We start from the raw sequence: 20,731 nt of genomic DNA on the forward strand, positions 1-20,731 counted from the left end.
TTAGAATGTAAGCATTGGATTTTGTCTTTAGAAATCTGGAACGTTGTATTTCCAGAGAAATATGACAATGCTAGTTATAATGCTAGTTAGTCTCTATCTCTTTTTAGCTCTTTCTTTATAACAATTTTTGGTAATGCTAACATTTGAATAGGCTATTGCATGTTTAATTTTGTTTGATTTTTCTTGACTGAAAGATTGGTCATTTGTTACATTGACTTAAATTATTCTGGCTCTTGGAATTCTGTGTTGGAAAAGATTGTCTTTAATCTCAGCTTATAGTGCTTACGTTGGTCATGTGTTTCAAAATAAAGTGAATTTCTATCCCTAATTAATTCATTCCTTATATTAGTAACATATCTTCATTTAAATTTGTAAAACTGCATTTGCAGTAGCTTTTTTTTTCCATGTAGTACCTTGACACAATCATTTTATCTTAAAATTTTATTTATTTGAAGGGAAAAACTCCAAAATTTCAACAAAATGATTGAGTATTAACAAATATATTCTTTTGATTGTAACCACAGGAACTAGAAATGCATGCTATGGTAGAATTTTACAGATATAATATCATTTTGGTAGTATGAGATGTAACATTTTGCACGTGCTTAAATGTAGGCTCGTGATGTATATTGAAAGAGACAGCAGAAAGACCACAGCAGGAAAAGAGCAGCAAAGCGGCAATGAATACCTGTCAAAATGCCTGGATCTTCTCATCCGTCACATTGTACAGGAGCTGCCAAGAATTCTAGGTAAGTTGAGTTGGTTAACCGAATAAATCTTATCTTTACGTACTCCCTTGAGAAATACTTATATATCTCCTCACATACACAGATGGGATGATTATGTTTTCTGGTTATATGAAATTTGCATGTTGACAACTGGATGGAGTTTTAGTTTTGTCATAATCAGATATTTTGTATTGGAGTCTTGAATGTAAGATTCAACTCAGTTAGAGAAGAGGCCCAATTGTACAAGAAATTTTAACAATGTTCTAAAGATTATTAAGATCATTAAATAATGTTTTAAAAAGCTGAAAGCAAACTTGCTTGTAAAGTACATATCAACACAAGTTTTTAAACACATAATTGTTAAAACTTAAACGTAATATATTGAGTATCTGCTTCAGGGGATTTTTGTGGAAAAGTTCTGTGGAAAGGATGAGGAGAAGAAAAGAGGAGAAAGGAAGGAAGAAGAAAAAAGGAAGGGAAGAAGGAGAAAATATGAGATAGGTGGGGCTATCTGAGTCATAGCCATTAAAATGCTCATTAAAACTTTTGGTGGGTGAGATCTCCCACAGAACAGAGTAAGAAAGGTAAATAGCAAGACAAGGAAGGAATACTGAGAGTCTTCAAGAAGAGAAATGGAGCTAAACCAACCATGAATGTATATGGCTTTTCATTAAATAGTTGAGGAAAATAAGCATAAACTTATATTCCTGTGAGATGATGGGTGATTTATTTTTCATCATCTACATTATTGCTAGCATACTGAAAATGAAATGGTAAAACTGCAAAGGTCATGTTGCTATTTTAAATGAAATTACTTCCTATGACAGTGCAATTTTTTGCCCTGTTGCAAACAGTTGATTCGAATGAAATGTCGGGTTCACATATTGAGTATGTTGTAGGATTTGAAAGTCTCAGAACCTTGGAAGTGATGTAAATCAAATATATAGTTAATGCTATTATTAAAAATTAATGCATCTAGTTCTTTAACAGGGGTTATGCTGCTTTTTTAATTTTAATTTTTCTCTAGTACTGATATGTATGCAATGAATGCATTGTTTGATTGTTTTGAAAATCAATATCTTAAGCTTAATTTTACATTAAAATACCCTTTTCAGTCTAGATTTGTTTTGGTTGTTTTCATTATCTGTCCATAGCTGTTAAAGGCTTTTGCTTTCTATTTTTGTGAGTATAATGAAAGTTCTTGTTCTGCTTGAGAATGTAAAAGATCTCATAAGAAAAATGACAAGATATGTAAAGTGGAACAGTTAAAAGCAGTTCAACTATTGATTTAGAATAAATCCTAGCTAGTTTTTAATATGCATTTATTTGAGCTTCTTACCGATACCATCTTCTTCCACCAGATGTAGCTATAAACCGAATGGATTGACAAGTTGTAGGAATTGCCAATAAAGAGACATTGAAATAAATGAAATAAAATTATAATCTTGTGGATATATATATATAAATATATATTTTAAGTTTTCAGTTGTTGTAGGAACAGAGTAATTTTATTTTGGTATTTATAACACTGAACCAGTAGATGAATGTAAATTACTAACATCAAACAAAGAATTCAAATAGCTGTATCTATACATAAAAACTAATGAATCTGGTGACTATGGTGAATCTAGTGACCTTAAAAACATAGAGAATTGAGTGTTCAGTGGTTATTTATTGGTAACCACAGAGATATCTGCTAATTACAGCTTTGTAATTCATTTGGTGAAACAACATTTTGTTTTACGTATTTGTATTGTTTTAGGCAACACTTTTGAGTGGTATGTTATAGAATGATTCAAATCTTTAGGGCTAAGTACTGTTCCAACCAGATTTAGTTGCTTATGTTGAAAATTGGACTCAGGGAGCCAGAAGAAAAGCATTGTTATTTTTCAACGTGTGTATACTCTGTGACTTACTTTCAAAGGAAGGGCCTGTTCTGGCATGAAAATTGTATAAAACACTAAATTGTGTCCTTTATTTGTTTAATATGTATGTGATTTCCTTTTTACAGTTTTGTGTAGATCTCTTGTTAGGGGAGACATACAGGAAGTGTATTTTCAGGAAAGGTTTTGATTTTCTTTCTTTACGTATAGAATCATAGAATCACCAAGGTTGGAAAAGACTAGCCATAACTTTTATCCTTTTTTTTTTTCCTATTCTTTATTCCATGCAGAAATAGTCATGGATTTCTAAATCAATAAAACAAAGTGAGCATGATTTTACACATTTCCTCTGAAGTTTGAAGTACACTTTTCACTATTAAAATTAGAATTTTGTTCCCTTATTGTAGTGTCTGTGTTTTGTTATGGACCAATTTGTCACTGACCTGCTGCTAACTCTTTCTATGACAACATAGAAGCTGTGCTGCTTTAGGTAGCTCACATCATTGTTAAACCTGTGTGTACACGTTCATAACTAATAGAGGGCTTTTTAGAAAGAGGAGGAGGTTGCTTGTTTCTTTCTTCTGGTAGTAGTATTGGTGCAGGAAATAGATGCATTATGTTACTGACTTTGGTGAAGCTCTTGATCAACTGGAAGCTGTGAGAGTTTTGCATTTGATTTCACTGAAATTGAATTGCAATTGTAGCATTTTAACAGTTGAATTTCATGCTTATGTAGTCACCAAAAGCCCGTGTAAGTCCACGCTGCTGGGAGGAATAACTTCACCTTTGTTTCTACTCCTGCCTCATATTTCTAGCCTCAGCAGTTTACCAGAGGTAGCATTTATGTGCCTATCCCTGTAACTAGAGCAGGAGATTGACCTGACTGAAAACAGGAAATAAGTGTTAGATCAGCCTGATTTTATCATCATGCACATGAACAACACTTTCATCAGGAGAGAGAAGATAGGATTGCAGAGAGGATTCTGGAACAGGAATACTTTATATGCCATTTGCTGTTAAGTAAACCAATTACGTTAGATCAGCCTGAAATGTTGTTTTCTGTAGGTGACATTCTCAGTACTTTAACTAATGTCTCCGGACGCAAACACCCATCAACGGTTCAGTCCAAACAGCTGAAGATGTGCCTTCCCATGATGCCTGTAGTGCTTCATCTTGTGACATCCCAGGTAGATTTTTTTTCCCTCAAACTCCTTCAGTTTCTAAAAATTTAACTTCTGCTGATTAGGATCAGCATGGATCAAATAGATCTTAATGAATGATTTTATTGATGAGTATTTCAGCTAAGTAGCAGTATGAAAAACTTAGCCTTGTTTGTGTTGTAGAATAATGATAAAAGCAAATGCATAGTTTGCCTTCTTTTTCAATATGACCGTGAAATACCTTTTACTTTCTCTGATCATAAGATGTTTAAGAAGTTAAGAGTAACCACACTTTTTGCTAAATTTTTATAGGTATTTCGTCCTCGTGTTGTCACAGAGGAGTTTCTTTTCAACTATGGGACCTTACTTGTGAGTATAGCCATCTAAATTAAATGCTGTTTGCAATACAAACAAACAAAAAAACATACACATAAAATTTTAGGAATTATTTTAATGCAAATAAATTACATTAAATTTATAAACTGGGGAGATACCTTTATTCTGAATTCATTTGTTTAGTTTTGATTCTGAGCAATCTTCAGTGACGTGGCATTCAATGAAGTTAAGTTCTGGGTTCTCCATCTGGGACAGAACAATGCTAGACACTGGTATAGACTGGGAAACAAGGTGCTTATCAGAAAGGGACCTGGGGTACTGGTAACAGCAGGTTTAACATGAGCTAGCAGAGTGCCCTGGCAGCCAAGATGGCAAAGCACATTTTGGGGTTCATTAAACACAGCACAGCCTGCTGGCAAAAACAGGTGATACTCTAACTGTATTTAGCATTGATGCAGACTTATATTGCATCTTGCGTTTTGAGCTCCACAATATAAGAAAGATGATAAGGTACTTTAATAAATCCAGAAGAGAGAGACAAATCTGGAAGGTGTCCCCTCTAAGAGTTAGATGTTCTGGCTCTGCTCCTGTGAACCAATAGCAGGATGTGCAGAGATGACACAGAGCTGCACCAAGGGAGGCTCAGACTGGACATTATAAACATTACTGTCCCATGAGAGTGGTCAGATACTGGGATAGGCTTCCTGCAGAGGTAGCTGGTGCACCATGCGTGACAGTGCTCACGAGACAGTTGGACAGTGCCCTCAGTTACATGTCTTTAGATTTTGGTTAGCCCTAAAGTGGCCTGGCAGTTGGGCTCAATGGTCTTTGTAGATCTCTTCCAACTGAACTCTTCAGTTCTACTCTTTTCAGTTCTGTTCTATTGAAAGCTACATATATTATCAGAAAATGTTTTCTTTAGTAACTTATGGAGTTGAAGGGAAAATATGCTATCTGGTGCTCGAGTATAAAGGTACTCTCCAAATCTCTGACACATTGAATGTTTCCTTTGTGCTTTATTTTACAGTAGATTTACCTCTGAATTGCACAATATTATTTCTAGAAATTTTGCTGAAACCATGACTAGAAATGAGACATATATTAAGGTTGCTGGTGTTTTTACGCTGTATTTAGTTGATGGTAAGCTGGAGTATTGCAAGCTACAGAGATATTAGTCTCATAACATTTATTAACTATTTGACATTAGTGATGCAAAATGAACTTTTAACTGTCCCATAAGACAGTATAGTTAAAATGAAGAAGTACAGTTGTAAGTTCTGCATATAAAGCAGTTGTTTCTGCTGAATGAGGAAAAAGCCAATTTCTAAAGTTGCCTGAGTTTTTAAAAAAAATTACTTAAAAGTACACATGTTCTTAAATGACAACTATGTACTGACTTCCACAAATGCATACAGAAGAAATACTTCACCAGAAACAGCTATGTAAAATTTTACTGTTGATATTCAGTTCCCTTTCTCTTTTGACTTTGATTCTAAGGAAGTATGTGTTTAAGTTAGAACTCATGATCAGTGAGAAAGTTTTTGTAGAAAAAATTGCATTAGAAGAAAGCAAAACAGAATGTAGAAAATGAATTAGAAAATGGCTTACCTCTATGAAGAACTTGTAAGTAGCGAGTAGATTTATTAATGATTTTGGATCAGTTTTTTAGAAGGTGATTTTTTTTTGCAACAGTAGACCAAGCACAACATAATTTTTCATATGATATTTCTTCAAATTGCTTGTACTACCAGCTAAGGAAATTAGGCTAATTATGTTCCTATAGCTTGCCTGTCAGATCAAGGAGAAGAAAATTACTTGACTGACTTTCCTGTGCCTTGTCTCCATTAAACTAGGCACTTCATGAACTTAAGTATACTATTGCAAATTATGCATAAAAAATTATGGGGAATCAATACAACTGTAAAACACATATGAAATCAGAGCCTATTTTATATGACTATGTAATTAATTCTGAAAGAGAAACTATCCGTTCTAACTGGGAGCAGTCTGATCTGGAATTGTTTACCATCATTCCTACTGGCATCCATAAAAGGACATTCGATCTTGGCGTGTACTTCTTTAAAGTACTGTACTTATTTGAGGCCTCTGAGTCTTGAGCAAGTTTGTCCTTCAAGCTTTTTCTATTTTATTCTGAAATCTTACTCATTACAATGAGAAACGATTAGGAGTGGAAAGATGTGCACTTGGTATTTGGAAGGAAAAAAAGTATCGATTTTCCTGTAACTGTTGTTCATTGAGAAATATCTTTTTTCTTTCTGCTTTGATGTTATTTCTGTCATCACTGTAATTCTCAGTTCTCCCATGAAAAGAAATTGAGAAGGAGTTGGGACAGTTCTTTCATGTTTTCAGCTGTAAATAGAAAGACAGAAAAAAAACTTGCTCTGCCCCAAAGGCACAGCTAATAGTAGGTTCCCAATGGAATGCAGAGGAGAGACTTGCTTGTCATAGAATACACTCAGTTCCCCTCCATTGCTCAAAAAAAAAACCCAACAGATGGTATATAAGTACACCTTCTTCTTTGTTCTAATTCTGTAATAGGAAATTAATGAAATAAACAAAAGTAGCCAAAATGATCTATGCACCAAATGTGTTGCTATTTTTCATGTTGTTCTTGGCACTATTTTTGTAAGTGAAGTGGTCTTAAATGAGCAAACAAAATAATTTGCTCTCTTCCAAAATAAAAATAATTAGATTATGACTGATAATTTTTCTTGAAATGATTAGGAAATCACCTGCTATTTTATAGGAACAATTGTTTTTGTAACTTCTTCTGAGATACTTCTATATTATGGAATATACAGTTAACTTCTATGACAATTTCTAATCAAAGAAGAATTCATTAAATGTCTCTTACAGAGAAAAAGTAACCCATGTAGGCATTTCTGCTGTTGTAATATATAACATAGGTCATTATGAAGTGTTTCAGAATGATTGTTTTCTTAATGTTTTACATCATGTAAACATAGAGATATGATTATACATTGAAAAACTGAAAAAATATTACCCATTGTATTATCATGCATCCACATGATACATTCACTGTGTATTAAATACTGCATAAATAATAAAAAACATGATAAATTTGGCTGGTGTTTTTTCTCTTGCATCCATCATTAACGTGTCCTTTGAATCTCCTGTTAAATATACAGTTATGCATAAAAGTAGAAGAAAAAGAATGAAGTCAAGATTAAAAGGCAAATGAATTGCAGGTGTACTTATACAATATTTACTTATCTAAGGTCATTAATACTTCATTGTTCCTGTTCCTCAATGATGAGTTATTTAGATGATACTTAGAATAAGGCTGTGCCTTTTTGTATGTAGAAATGTATCTATAGTAAGCATAGCAGGCATGGAGATCAAAAAGATGTACAAATAACAGAAAATGGCATTTTCCAGGAGAATCTTTGGTCTTTTTAGTGAGTTATTTTAGCATAGCCACATCCAATGTTGTTCAAAGGCTTTTTAGAAAGTACAGTTTTCTGTTAAAAATAAAGTAATGCATTTAATTACTGCATATTTAGCTGGAAATGCTGTCTTTCCTAACATTTGTCAGAGTAATAATCCTTACTGTAGTCTGTTTAGCTGTCCAGTAGCGTTAAAGACTTGCAAAATTATTTTATGATTGCCAGATAATGAACGTTTTGTCTTTCATATCTAAATTATGAGAACTGTAGGTGCATCAATATTCTGTATTTATTTGATCCCTTAAATTTCATTGTGTAATTATTCAGTGATTATGCCTCTTAAATTTTTGTTTCTGACATGTTTTGAAATAAATGCTTTTTTTCTGTAGAATTTTATCAGATCGATAGATTCAGGAGAAACGAATTTGGATGGAGCAATAGGTAAGTTAACCCATGATATTAATTGCACTTTTATATGTAGGCATTGCATAGATATTGCTTTCTTTTTTAAAGAAATGTAATGGTTTTTACTAATAGGTCCTGCTGCAACAGAAGAACTGATTAAGAGTGCTTTATCAACATTTGAAGCAATAACACTGCATCCTGCCTTGTTGACAATCCATCACTTGACTGTAAGTCTGGCAACAAATTAAATAGTTTCAGGGTAATTGGCTGAATCCTATTGATAAATGAAATATCTTGAAGATTAAGAAGCTGTTTGAATTGTAGCTCATATTGTTTTGTGGTTCTTTATGACAGAAATAAATTTTTATGGAGAGATTTATTTTCTCAAAATATAAGACATTCAGACTTCATTTAATGTATTTAGAAATGGCAGAGAGAATGAGGAGATTTGATTAAGATTTAGAAATAGCACTTCTTAAAATTATGTTCAAATAAATATCATTCTTAATTCTCATTAAAAATTGTATTATGATTACCAAATCCATGTACATTACCAAATCCATAACACTAAAGATACGTTGTGTTCAAAAATTTTGGTTTAATTAATTACTTTGAGCTTTGAGATAGACTGGCTAAAACTAGAATTGTGTTGGGAAATGATTGTCAGCAAAATGGTAAGTTAAAAGGCTTGATTTAGTGACTGACAAATCCCTGTAACTTGTCCCAATTGTTTGAGTTCTCAATGCAAGTATAAATTTGTGTGTCTGTACTGAAATTAGGTTAAGGACACATTGACATAGCACTTAAGTCAAGGTGAGTTTTGTTTTAGCAAGTTGTGCTAGTTAAGAATGAGTGATCCTAGGGATTGTGCTAGAGAAGAATGATTGACCACAGGATTGATGGACCATTCACTCCTGTGAAATATTTTTAGATGTTGCATCCTGTTTGGTGTGCCCGTTCCTTGAATGCCTAGCTATTATGTGAAAACATTAAAATAAAATAAAAAATTGAAATTCAAGTAGCATAATGTTTAGTTTCATTAGTTCTTGCAACCTATGAAGAATACTATTCAAATAAATTGTTCTTATCCACAAAAATCTAATGAATTAATGGTGAGCAAATATTAAACTGTTCAGTTCTGTACTTAACTTTAATATGGCAAAAAAACTTTCAATAACAGAAAGTTAAAGGTAGGCAAGGTACGAATACCTAGTGATATTTTCCTACATGTCCGTCAGCCTGTAATTCACAGAGTTATAACATTCTAGAACCAACTTAGTTTTTAAAAATAATTGTTTTTCTTCTCTGGGTTATCAGTGTGACTCATATTGATGGGAATGTGCCATTTCTTATGGAGGTCTAACAGCGTTTACTGAAACTGCAATACCTTTTGTCAGTGTATTCTATTAACTGCTGTTTAACCTTTATTGTTTTTTTTTTTTATTTACTTATTTAATTCCTAGAAAAATGGCAACAAGGAGACAGCTCCTCTTTACAACCTTACTTCCCCTGCTCCCGTTACAACATTTAGGACAAAACTACACTGAAGCTAGGGAGTGACCTGCTTTCTTTTAAGTAACCCTTGGCCTAGTGAGATGTGAGTTTTATTTACATAGCCAGATTTTTGAGGAGCAGTTTACTTCATGACGCATGTTGAAAGTTTTAGATGTTTATTTAAAGTCCATCTGAACAGCTCAAATAAGCTCATGTAGATATAGATAAAACAGCCTGCCTGTCCAGTGATGTAGTACTTTAGTAGAATAGGTTTCCTGATTCAGAATAAGTCTGTATTGAAGTTTATTCTTTTTAAAATAGCTATGTCCTTGTCAATTCTCAATTTTTTTATTTGAGAAAATAAAGTGTTATGTTTTTGTAAATAAATTTTTTTTAATAAAAACATTTTTGAAATAGTAGTTCTTCCTGGCCTAAGAGCCCTCTTGACACTCGGCAAATAGCCGTTCAGACACAAAAGAAAGTGGAAAAAATGCTTTCAATTTGGTATGTTAAACTCAAAATTGTCCACTGTAATTAATAATCTGTAACCACATCTGCCACTGGTGGTGCAAACTGTAATTAGTTTAATACTATTTACGAAGCCTAGTGTGTTAATTATACTTGAATGTACAGCTTACATTCCTTTAGAGGAAAGGAGTACTTCATCTTCTATGATGCATACAGAATATTTTTAGAAATGCTGTTACTCAAGGGATGTCTTCTAATTGCTGCTCGCTGAGCATGACTGGAATCTATGAATATAAATGCCAACACCCAGTGGAACTTAGTGCCTTTAAGAAAAGTTGAAGCAAGACGTGTTTAAGGTTCCAGATCAATATTTAAGTGTAACAGCAGTTAATAGGAGACTCTCTTACTGGAGATAAATGTGTATTTTAGGCTGATCTCCAAAGCCTGGATTGCTCATTTCGATAAAGTTGATTATTCTCAGTGTATTATGAATGAGGCAAGGGGAAGTCAGAACCTTTCCACTGTAACTGTGACATTTCTTTAAAACTTCTGATAAGAACTGAAATGCGTTTTTTCTTAAATTTAATGAATTAAATATAAAGTGAAGTTGTTTTAAGTAAGCAAAATGCGTAAGTTTTCATTTCAGACCTGGTGTAATTTAGCTGCAAAGTTCTGTACATTATGAAGAGTTTAAGAGTAGCATTTCAGGTTCTTTTCCCTATATAAGAAAAAGTGCGTTATTCTATGTTTTACTTCATTTGATTTGTGTTTTTATTTCAATCTTGAACAAAGAAGATTGTATAAATTGTTTTTTGTGATCGAATTTATGAATAACATCAATCTCAAGAAACTTTTGTGAACATTCATTTCTGTGGTGACAAATTATATGTTGCTAAGTATGGTAAAGTCAAGGTAAATAATTCAAAGTGTTCAAAAGAGAGCCATTAGTGAGCAGTCATTTTGTTTTATATACAGTTGTGTGTTGTATGCATTTTTTATAAGATGCAGAGACAAACACTGAGTAAGTGTGACTCAGCAAATTTCTACAAAACTGTATTCAAATGTTATGATGAAGGCAAAATAATCTATAGACTGGAGTAGAATGGAAATGATTCTGTAAACCACCACAAATCTAAGTGTTTGTTTCCTCCACGTACATAAAACAGAAAGCTATCTTTAAAATGTGCATAGTAAGTGTTTTAAATACATATATTAAAATTTTGGCAACAGTTCACACATAATTAACTGGAAGAATTCTCTGCCAACTGTATTACTTACATTTTTTCTATGTTAAGTGTGTTTATTTTCCAAAAAAAGACCTATGGAAATTTGAACAATGATGAGGTTCATGACAGCAGTCAGTTGGCTCCTGTGGGAGTTGTTTCTATACTCTAACTAGCTCCAAGAATGCTGTATATACTGCACAGATAATCTCTCACCAGAATCGCAGAAATTATTCTGTAGTTTAGACAAAAATTGTCAGCAGTGATTCTTCTCATGAAGGTTTTAGAACCTATTTTTAAAAAGTGAGCCTAAAGAAAAGTGCCATAATCCTGCTGATTTGCTTGATGAGAAGTCAAGGGAAAAGCAGTGTGACATGGAAATCTCCTGACTGACAATATAAGAGTTATTATTTTTCACCAAAGATGACAACACAGGGGATTGAAACTTCAGCAAGTGCTTTTCTCTACTCATCTTAGTCTTTTCTTGATTCAGCATCAATGTGTTGTTCTTCATCCACAAGTTGTTCTGATCTAACTACTGACACCTTAATTTTGTCAGTGTAGGACATAACTATATGGACATACTATACAGCATTTCATCACTTTCCCTTTTGAAGTAGATTAAAAATGTACACCCCATGTGGCTTTCTGTCCATTAAGCTAATCCACATGACATGAGACTTTTTCTTGCACGTGAAACCAGCTCTGTACTAATTGACGCATTGAGTCAATCAATCAGAGCTATCTCTTCCCCAAAGTAAAAAGAAAAAAAAATCTCAGTAAAGATTCTGGATTTCTGCAGACTCTTCACAGAAAAAAATAAATAAACTGCAGAAATGTCATCCTTCTCCCCAGTTCACGCTAACACTCATTAGATTATTGTTTTTATTACCTTCTGAGAGATTACTTGAAACATAAAAACATAGAGAATCATGCTGTGTCCAGCAGATGCTTAAAGAAGTTTGAAGGCAGCATGATCTTAATCCCATGGTCAATCTCAGCAGCAACTTCGTATGTGGAATTTTAATGAGAATAAATGTCAAGATGATGTTAGTTGTTATGGATCTTACATGTGAATGGAACTAAGGTTTTGGAAGTTGATAGTCTTTGCTTCGTTGCGTTTAACTTGAATTGTGGATTAGGAGAAGGTATTGGGCAGTAGTTGTAAATTAAATGTGCACACTGGAAAGGATAACAGATGTCTAGAAAAATCTGTAAGAGAATGTATTTAATTTGTGCTATTTTGGGTAGGATAGCTTCATTGAATGGATAACATAGTTTCTTCTTGTAAATTAATTCCTGGATCTGATTTTCACCTGAGAACAACATGGTTTGGAAGTGCTACTGAACCAGGTTTTAACTTGTTTGCTCTTTCAGTCCACCCAGTGTTACACCAAATATCAAGGCTTTGTCCATAAAACACTGACCTGAAGATCTCTGAAACTTGGTTGTAAGCAAATGAGAGACTGTTTTAGGCTGGTAATGTTGGCCATATTGAGGCAAGTTCTGTGGCTTTGAGAAGAGAGTTAAGCTCCCTATCTAAGCATTCCCTAAGTTGGAAGTGATAACAATCAAGGTTGATGATATGCTAGTTCATTAGTACACAATTGTTGCGTGTGTATGTTGTATGAATTCAGCCTTGCTGAATATACATCCTCGTTGGATGTGTAGTACTCCATCATAGGGTACTTTCCCTAAACAGAAATACACAAGTATTGTATAGGGAAAGATAAAACTGCTCAGAAAGCAACAGAACAATAAAGCCTTCTGGGAGATGTAGTTGTTCTCAGAAGAGAAGCAGGTATGTGGAAAATCAGCAGTCCATGGAACTGGAGCACTTTAACTACCAGTGCACTACATGATGTTCTGATGTGGAATACCATTAACAAAAATTATAAAACCATGAAAAGGTGTGATTTGTGAGGCTGATTAAAACGTGGAAGAGTGAACAATGCTTATGGTGGGTCCTCAAACCTTGCTAGTAGAGTTTTCCTTGCAGCAACCTGTGTTATGATGTTCTGATTTTTGGATACCAAACTTGGATTTTCAGTAAGCTTTTTAAACTCGTGTTCCAAATACTCTTAAAATCCACCAGTGAGCCTTCACCTATTCTTAACTAGTTTACTAAGTAAAGAATAGAGATCACTTCTAAAAATTTAGGTATGCTAAGAAAAATGCTTTACAGATATGTGTTGCAACATGTGCTATTTATAAGTAATCAAGAAAAAGGCATGAGTTATGATATGAGAGAACTGCTGTATATTGCTTTGTTATTTGCAGTAGTGAAAACTAAAACTGACAGAAGAGTTGCAAAAGGTTTTCAAGATGCTGAGTGGAAGGGTAACATAATGACATGCAGTTCAATACTGATAAATGTCAAGCAGTGCACATAAGGAAATTCATTCCAATCATGCATATATTGTGTCAGGCTCTAAACTACTTGTAACTATTCTATTTTTTATCGTAGTTTTTTTCTTTGAAAATGGTGACTTAGTGGCCAGCTGTAATCAGAAAGACAGCTAGATTATTAGAGATGACTGGCAAAAGATGAGAGAAAAAAGTAGAAAACATCACTGTGCCATGTGAAGTCCATGGTGCCTTCATATCATGGATGTTGAATACAGTTGTGGTCAATTATTCTCAAAGAGAACAAGAAAAAGTATAGTTCGGTGATACAGGGAGGGCTTGAATAGATCAGAACTTCAGCTTGTAAATGGAAGAGGTATATAAAATAATGAATGACATGAGAAAGATGAATTCAAAATAACTATGTATGATTTTCTAGTGGGTATCAAGTTAGGTAACTAGATGGATGCTTTAAAATAAAGAAATGCCTTTTCATAAGGCATAGTTGAAGTATGGCATTCAGTGCTGTAGGTATTGAACGTGCTAGCAGTATAAATACATTTTAGGTATTTAGGTACATGCTGCAGAGTTAGGAAGTATCAAGCTGAACTTGATGTTAATATACAATTTAATAGTCCCTTCAACATGTACGTTCTGGGCTCTTACAAATATCTAAAGGGCAGGTGTCAAGAGTGACAGGAAAGAAACAATGGACACAAACTGGAAAACACAAAGTTCTATACAAACATAAGTAATGACTTCTTTACTGTGAGGGTGACAGAGAAGAGGCTGTCCAGAGAGGCTGTGGAGTCTCTGGCAGTATTCAAAACCTGCCTGAATGTTTTCCTGTCAGACCTACTGTGGGGAGCGTGCATTAAGCAGGTGCTTGGATCTCCAGGGGTTCCTTCCAGCCCCTTTCATTCTGTGAGTCTGTAAACTTTGCAGAAGAACTACTGTTAATACTATATGAAAATTCATAGAAATTAAAGTTGTATCGTATTGCTGTGTACTGCCATGGTAATTGGTGTCATTCTGAGTTAATGCTGCTGCTAAATGGTTTTTAATGTTCCACATTTGTATATTGCTCCAAACAAATTAGAGATGCTCTTTTGCCTTTCTTCTCTAGTTTACTACTTATGTTAACCTTTTCATTTGAAAAGCATTTCAGTAGGTTGAACAGATTTTTTTATTAAATGACCTGAAATACATACATTTTTTGCCTCATAGGTTTGTTATAAATGATAAATTACTGTTTACAAAACAGTTTAGAAACCTGTACTAATGGTTCTGTTGGAGTGCAATGAAGTTCTGTTTATCTTATTACATAGTAACACAAAGGACCAGGAAAAATTTCAAAATGATGGCATGTTACAAAAGCATCTATTATACATGATTACCTATATGGTTATAAAGGCTATCTGTTCTTGCAAGTGAAGATTGATTTCCATACCTCAAGCAGAGACCTTTTCCTCTTTTATTAGAAGTATGTAACAAAGGCATCTTTTGGTAGGATTTTCCAAAGTGAAAAAAGCCAAAGCCTAAATGAATCCTTTAAAGCTGGGGATTCATACCAGAGACCACCAACTAGCAATGAAATAATTAGCTAGAATGGCTCTAGTTACTGCTGACTGGAGTCTCATTTCACTTAGTAACCCCTTTTCATTATGTTTTAGGCTTCTTTAGCTTTTTCTTCATAGTAGCTACATAACTCTAGAGTTGTATCTCTTAGAGGTTAATCAATAAATCAAAACACATGGGGAATTATAAGGTATATATTATGCCAAATCCTATTTGTGGTGTAGCAAAAGCCTATCTAGTAATTTTGTGTATAAATAATTCCAAGTGTAAGCTGTGTGTCCATAATGCTTACCTCCCAAGACCCAGTATCAATTAAATATCTAAACTGATAGTTAATAAGCAGTAAGGGATCTGTATTTTGATTAAAACCTTCTACCTTCTTACTTCTGCAAAGCAAGGGAGACTGGCTATTCTGGAGAATTTAAGAAGTATCCTTTTGAATTATCTGTGTGTACAATTAACAGAATTAGTAAGAGGTATTTTCCATAATATTTCTGTTCTTTCACTTTTGAGTCCTGCTTCAGGCCTCCAAAAGTAGGATAAACAGTTTTCTTCAGATTGAGGCTTTTTACTAAGCTGTCCTAGACAAAGGAACAGGTCTGAGTTATCACAATAAATGGCTTGATATTGAAGTCATATGCAAATATGTCATTCGAGTTTTTTACATAGTTTTTTGTTTTTTGCTTCTACGTATTGAGAACTCTAAAGCCTGTCTAGTGTAAATATTATTTCATTAATGACATAAGACTTAGTGATGTATTCTCTTAGAATACTTACGGTACTCTATTTATTTATTTTTAGTTTATAAAAGTGATTTGATTTCAAATTGAACTAAGCTGACTATGGCACATGATTAATCTGCAGTTCAGTACATTCATGATTAATAAAGAATTGACTGATTCTTTTTTTTTCCTCCGTAGTTCAAATCTTGACTCTGTAAACTTAAGTTCTAATGGAAATCAATGTATTATCAGAATGGAAGAAGTTAAAGTTTTATCAAGGCTTTGTACTAAGCTTAACTATATTGCCATAGAGGTAGTAAGTCTTTCCTGATGTATTTTAGTTGTATACAGGTTTCTTTCTAAGGGGTGTTTCTTAAGATCATAGACTCATAGAATTGTTTGAGTTGAAGGAGACCCCTTAAGGGTCCATCTAGTGCAACTCCCCTGCAGTGAGAACAGGAACACCCACAGCTATATGAGGTTGCTCAGAGCCTGCTCCATCCTGACCTTGAATGTCTCCAGGGATGGGGCTTTCACCACATCTCTGAAGAAAAAGAGCAGCCGAGCCAGCCAGGAGTCGAACCTAGAATCTTCTGATCCGTAGTCAGACGCGTTATCCATTGCGCCACTGGCCCTGCTTGATAGTTCTTCTTCTATTTGATTTCTTGTTTATGGATTAAAGCACTGGGACTAGTAGAAATGCCTATACTCTTTTTAGTTACTTTTTTACGTCTGCACCGAATCTGACATTTTAAATTAAAATTCACTCTCAGTAAATTCTACCAAACTTACTATTGTTTGTTTGTTTGTTTTTCTATAAGTTCTTTAATGTCTGTGACTTTACCACAGCTTATCAGATAAAAAAACACTTCGTGGCTTTATAAGTGTGATGATGGATGAATTTCCATGATTATTCACATCTTTAAGGGCTATGTCAGCAGAATGAACTCTTTTCTTTTTTTCCCTGTGAATAATCTAAGCCAGATTTTTCTAATTCTCTCTTTTAGGTTGAAGGCTGTATCCTCCCACCACTAGTTTCTTTGGTCCACAGTCAGAATTGTAAGTATATGGCCATGCCATCTACAGTTTCCACGAATTCCACATTTTGTTTTAATTAAACTTCAGTGTGGTCACATTCTTGGCACCTTTATTTTCAAGTGGAATGGAGACTCTTCAGTTTGCGGTTGCTCTCAGAAACCACATCACTACTCTTAAACCACAAGGTCATGGCTGAGGAGAAAGAGGAAAGCCTTGAGTCAAACAGAAAGCTTCTGTCTCTCATTAGAGATTCATTGCTGCCTCAGTAAGTATAATATTGCTATTTTAGTTGGTAGAAAACTTGATATTCAATCCATTTTGACAGCATATTTGTTTTAAATGCCAGTTTTACATTTAAGTGGCAAAATGAAAGAGGAATGGTAGTTAACTACTGTCAGAGTTCTCTGCCCAACAACATCTCCCTCCTAGGTTTACTCAGTAGTTGGTTGTATGTAACACAAGCACAGTTTCTGTCTGACACTCGTTTTTGCATCCTGGTGATATTATGCCTCTGTCTACTCTTGGAGTGAATGTTTGGAGCATGTTTCCCCTAGCTGCAATTTAAATATGTTCTCCTATTCAGTTGATGAAATCGGAATATGCCAGCAGCGACATCTTCTTTATTTTGGATTCTATGCCCTCCTTCAAGATGTATAGAAATCATATGGAAATGGCTTATAAGTTTGGAAAAGGGAAAAGAACATGATGGATTAGTCCTCCATGATTCACCAAAGGTTTATTGCCACTAAATTGCTGCCCTACCCTAGTCGGTGAAGCTACAGCCTGTGGGCCAGCTATGATCTGGAACTTGAATTTAATGGCATAAGGTAAAATGAGGCCTGTCATTTCAAAATGACTGGCAGGTGAGCATAAAGAGAGCTCTGTATGTTATTTGTGTCTGTACTGTGAGCTGATAACGCCTCAGTAGGGGGAGAGAAAATAAAGATATAGAATGAGTACAGTAAAGTTAAGCCATCAATTATCTTTCACGTTGTTCCAGGATAATGTTACAGTGTATTTTAATGTGTGGTCCTCAGAAGTTAGTAACTGTCAATACTTAACTGCCCTAAATGAGGAAATTGTTCCCCACCCTTATATTAATTAAGTGGTAGAAGGGTGGAGGAATGGATGCTGGATTGTGATCAGAAACTTAATGCCATCCCTATAAATGAGACTGTCCCTTGCTAATTGATTCACATTCTTAAAATTTGAGGACTAAAGTTCATTACATACAAGATGTGTAATATTTCCTTTGTGAGAGAGAATGGGAAGGAAATCATAGACATGTATAGACAAGTTTATTTTCACACTTTTTTTCACACCATTTCTTCCACTGGAAAACATGGAATTTGTTAATATGGATTAAAACGGAAAGTAGAAATATTATTAAGGAATAGAGTTTTATGCATTATTAAAAGCTGTCAGATAATTTTCTTCAGATTGGGAGGAGTCTTTGAGTCAAAAAAGGCCAAGTTCTGTCTGCTTTGAAACTTGCCCTTTGAAGACATGCCCATCTTAAAAAATGTTTCTCATTGAACTGAGGGAGGGGTCATCCTAACTGCAAACTTGAGAGGAAACAAGCAATATACTGCTGTTTCCTCTGCTGATTAGCTCAGTTGGGTAGCAGACCTTTCCAATCTGAAAATAAATGCAGTTGTACTTTGGAGAATTAAGCTGTGCTTTGACTTTCAATGTGTATTGTAGATGTGTAAAAAAGGTCTTGCAGTAGCTCAGAATCTTGGTTCCTGGCTTGTTTTAAATATTTCCTGAATCGGTTCCTTTATATCACCAGAAAAGATGAGGATACTTGTATTTGAAAAGTATTTTGAGATTGTCATAAAAAATACTTAAGGTTATGATCATTGAAATAGCTAGTTGTAAACAAATTTTACTCTAGGAGCACAGTAAGAGAATATATAATTCAGAAAGAATTAACAAGTGTTGTGTTTAATATGTTACTTGAACTTGTATGTCGAGCTAATGCTTAGTAAATGCATTCAGCTTTGGGGAGCAGGTAATCAGTGTAAGAATGCACAGATGGAACAATAAGAATAGAAAGACTAATGGATTTTTCTGTGAAAAGAAAACTTGATTTGAAACTCTCAAAACTATTTTGAGAGAAATTAGAAAAGGAGACCAAGAGAAGATCGAATCAGCTGCTTTGAATGTTAAGAAGATACTAAAGATAAGATTTATTCAAAGGTGTTCTAGGTGTGGATCAGAAAATATTTATGGGAGGTAGGAATGAATCCTCATATGGTCTCTACAGTTCTCAAAAGAATATTTATCTGAATGCAAAGGACACTGGCTTGAAACTACAGGGGGAAGTCTAAGATGAGATTCAGACTTATGCTTAAAGACATAAGATAAAGCTCTACCAGAAGAAAAGTGTTCCATGAAGATTCTGGGGTAGAAGGTGAAGAGAGTCATGGCCTGTGGTTGGAGGCTGGATAATTTGAGATAATGTATAGATAAAATGTTTAGTGTTTTCTAAGAGCTTAGGATAATCCATATTTTACAGTCTTTAGGTCCACTTGTCACTTGTGGAGAAGATTGACTAAATAGCTCTTCATGGTGCAAAACATATTGTTTGGAGAACCATTATAAAATGCTCTTTGAAAGTACTGTTACTCAATGATTTAGCATTTTGAAGTGGTAGGAAAATCACTGGGTGAACTCATTCATTTAACCAAGTCTTTATAGCTTGGAACATTTTCCTTTCACAGAAGATTCACGTATTCATAGTTGATAATGACTATTATTAAGGAAATGTGTTTACATTAATTGCTGAGATGTTCATTTTAGTAATTTCTGTTTTCTCAGGTGGTATTTAGTTTGGTGGATCACTGCACCTTCCCTTAGAGATATTTTTCTCTAATGTTATCTTTGGGGGAAACATAGAGTTTGATGTAAAAGGGAATGAATACGACTTATTTTTTGAACTCCAAGGAATTATGATACTAAATGTGCAGAATAGTAATAATCTCTCTCAGATGGCATACATAAATGGCTTAAAACTCTTCAAAGTGGACTCCATTTAGGGAAGATATTGGTTTATTTATAGAAAAAACAAGTGTATTTATAGAAATACATGTTTGTATAAAAAAGTAGTGTCAGAGTTTTAAGCTTGCGTGCCTGATGCATTAGTACTGCAAAGAATTAACATTTTCAAGAGCTAAATCTTTATCTTATGCAGTGAGCAGAAGACTTCTGATACCTAAGTCACTAGAGAGCATCTTTGCTTGTCTCAGAGAATTTAGTTGTAGATGCTGCAAAAAATAAAAATGCAGATAGTTCCTTTATGCTTGGTAGGAATAAGTATTGTATGCATGTAGTGTTCCAGTGTCAGTATTTACTAATGCATCATGGTATTTTCTCCTTTTAGGAAGAAAGGGAATTCTTTATCACCAGTGAGATATAGTTTTCCTTCAGTAGCTAAAAATCTGTTGTTTGTAAAGGAGAAATTTGAATTGCTAGAAAGCTTACATTGTCCAGTCATTGGCCTGTGGAATAGGTTCTTCAGCATAAGTGCTTTACAGCTCTATGGCAGCACATTTAGGGTAATACAGAGAAGCTGTGATGCATTGCTTGTAGGATCTTCTGTAGGAACTCCCACAGGCTGCATCAAGAATGTGGAGTTGGAGTGCTTCACCCTTCTTGTCTTAGAGTTGTCCATATGAGATACATGGCCAGAAAGTACCACATCTTATTCTAGCCATCTGTCTGTCTTTCCTGTACAAATCAGAGTGCTGAGGTGTGAAGTGAGGACGTTTGTTCCACAGAAGAGCTAGTACACCATAGAAAATACATACCAACGTGGTGGTAGGTGATGCAGGTTCCTTGGTTCAGTCATGATGAGGAATTTCAACATGTGAAGTACATTTCTCATTTTCTCCTTGATTTTTTTACACCTCTTCCTCCC

At 34.3% G+C, this 20,731-nt stretch overlaps 1 protein-coding gene and 1 non-coding gene across 2 annotated transcripts in view; one reads left to right on the forward strand and one right to left on the reverse strand.

Annotated features, from left to right (window-relative positions):
- The window catches only part of ULK4 (unc-51 like kinase 4), a 196,019-nt gene that overhangs the window by 56,632 nt on the left and 118,656 nt on the right, over window positions 1-20,731 (forward strand). Inside the window, exons 23-29 of the mRNA XM_065752754.1 lie at window positions 616-749; window positions 3,677-3,798; window positions 4,084-4,140; window positions 7,925-7,976; window positions 8,073-8,167; window positions 16,779-16,830; window positions 16,930-17,074. Coding sequence (XP_065608826.1) covers window positions 616-749; window positions 3,677-3,798; window positions 4,084-4,140; window positions 7,925-7,976; window positions 8,073-8,167; window positions 16,779-16,830; window positions 16,930-17,074 — 657 coding nt within the window. The remainder of the gene's footprint in view (window positions 1-615; window positions 750-3,676; window positions 3,799-4,083; window positions 4,141-7,924; window positions 7,977-8,072; window positions 8,168-16,778; window positions 16,831-16,929; window positions 17,075-20,731) is intronic.
- TRNAR-ACG (transfer RNA arginine (anticodon ACG)) lies at window positions 16,334-16,406 on the reverse strand. Its single transcript has one exon. It is a non-coding gene; the product is annotated as a tRNA-Arg (tRNA).

This window comes from Cyrtonyx montezumae, unplaced genomic scaffold (assembly GCF_038088225.1).
Source record: "Cyrtonyx montezumae isolate F1298 unplaced genomic scaffold, pur_monq_1.0 scaffold_8, whole genome shotgun sequence".
Lineage (NCBI taxonomy): Eukaryota > Metazoa > Chordata > Aves > Galliformes > Odontophoridae > Cyrtonyx > Cyrtonyx montezumae.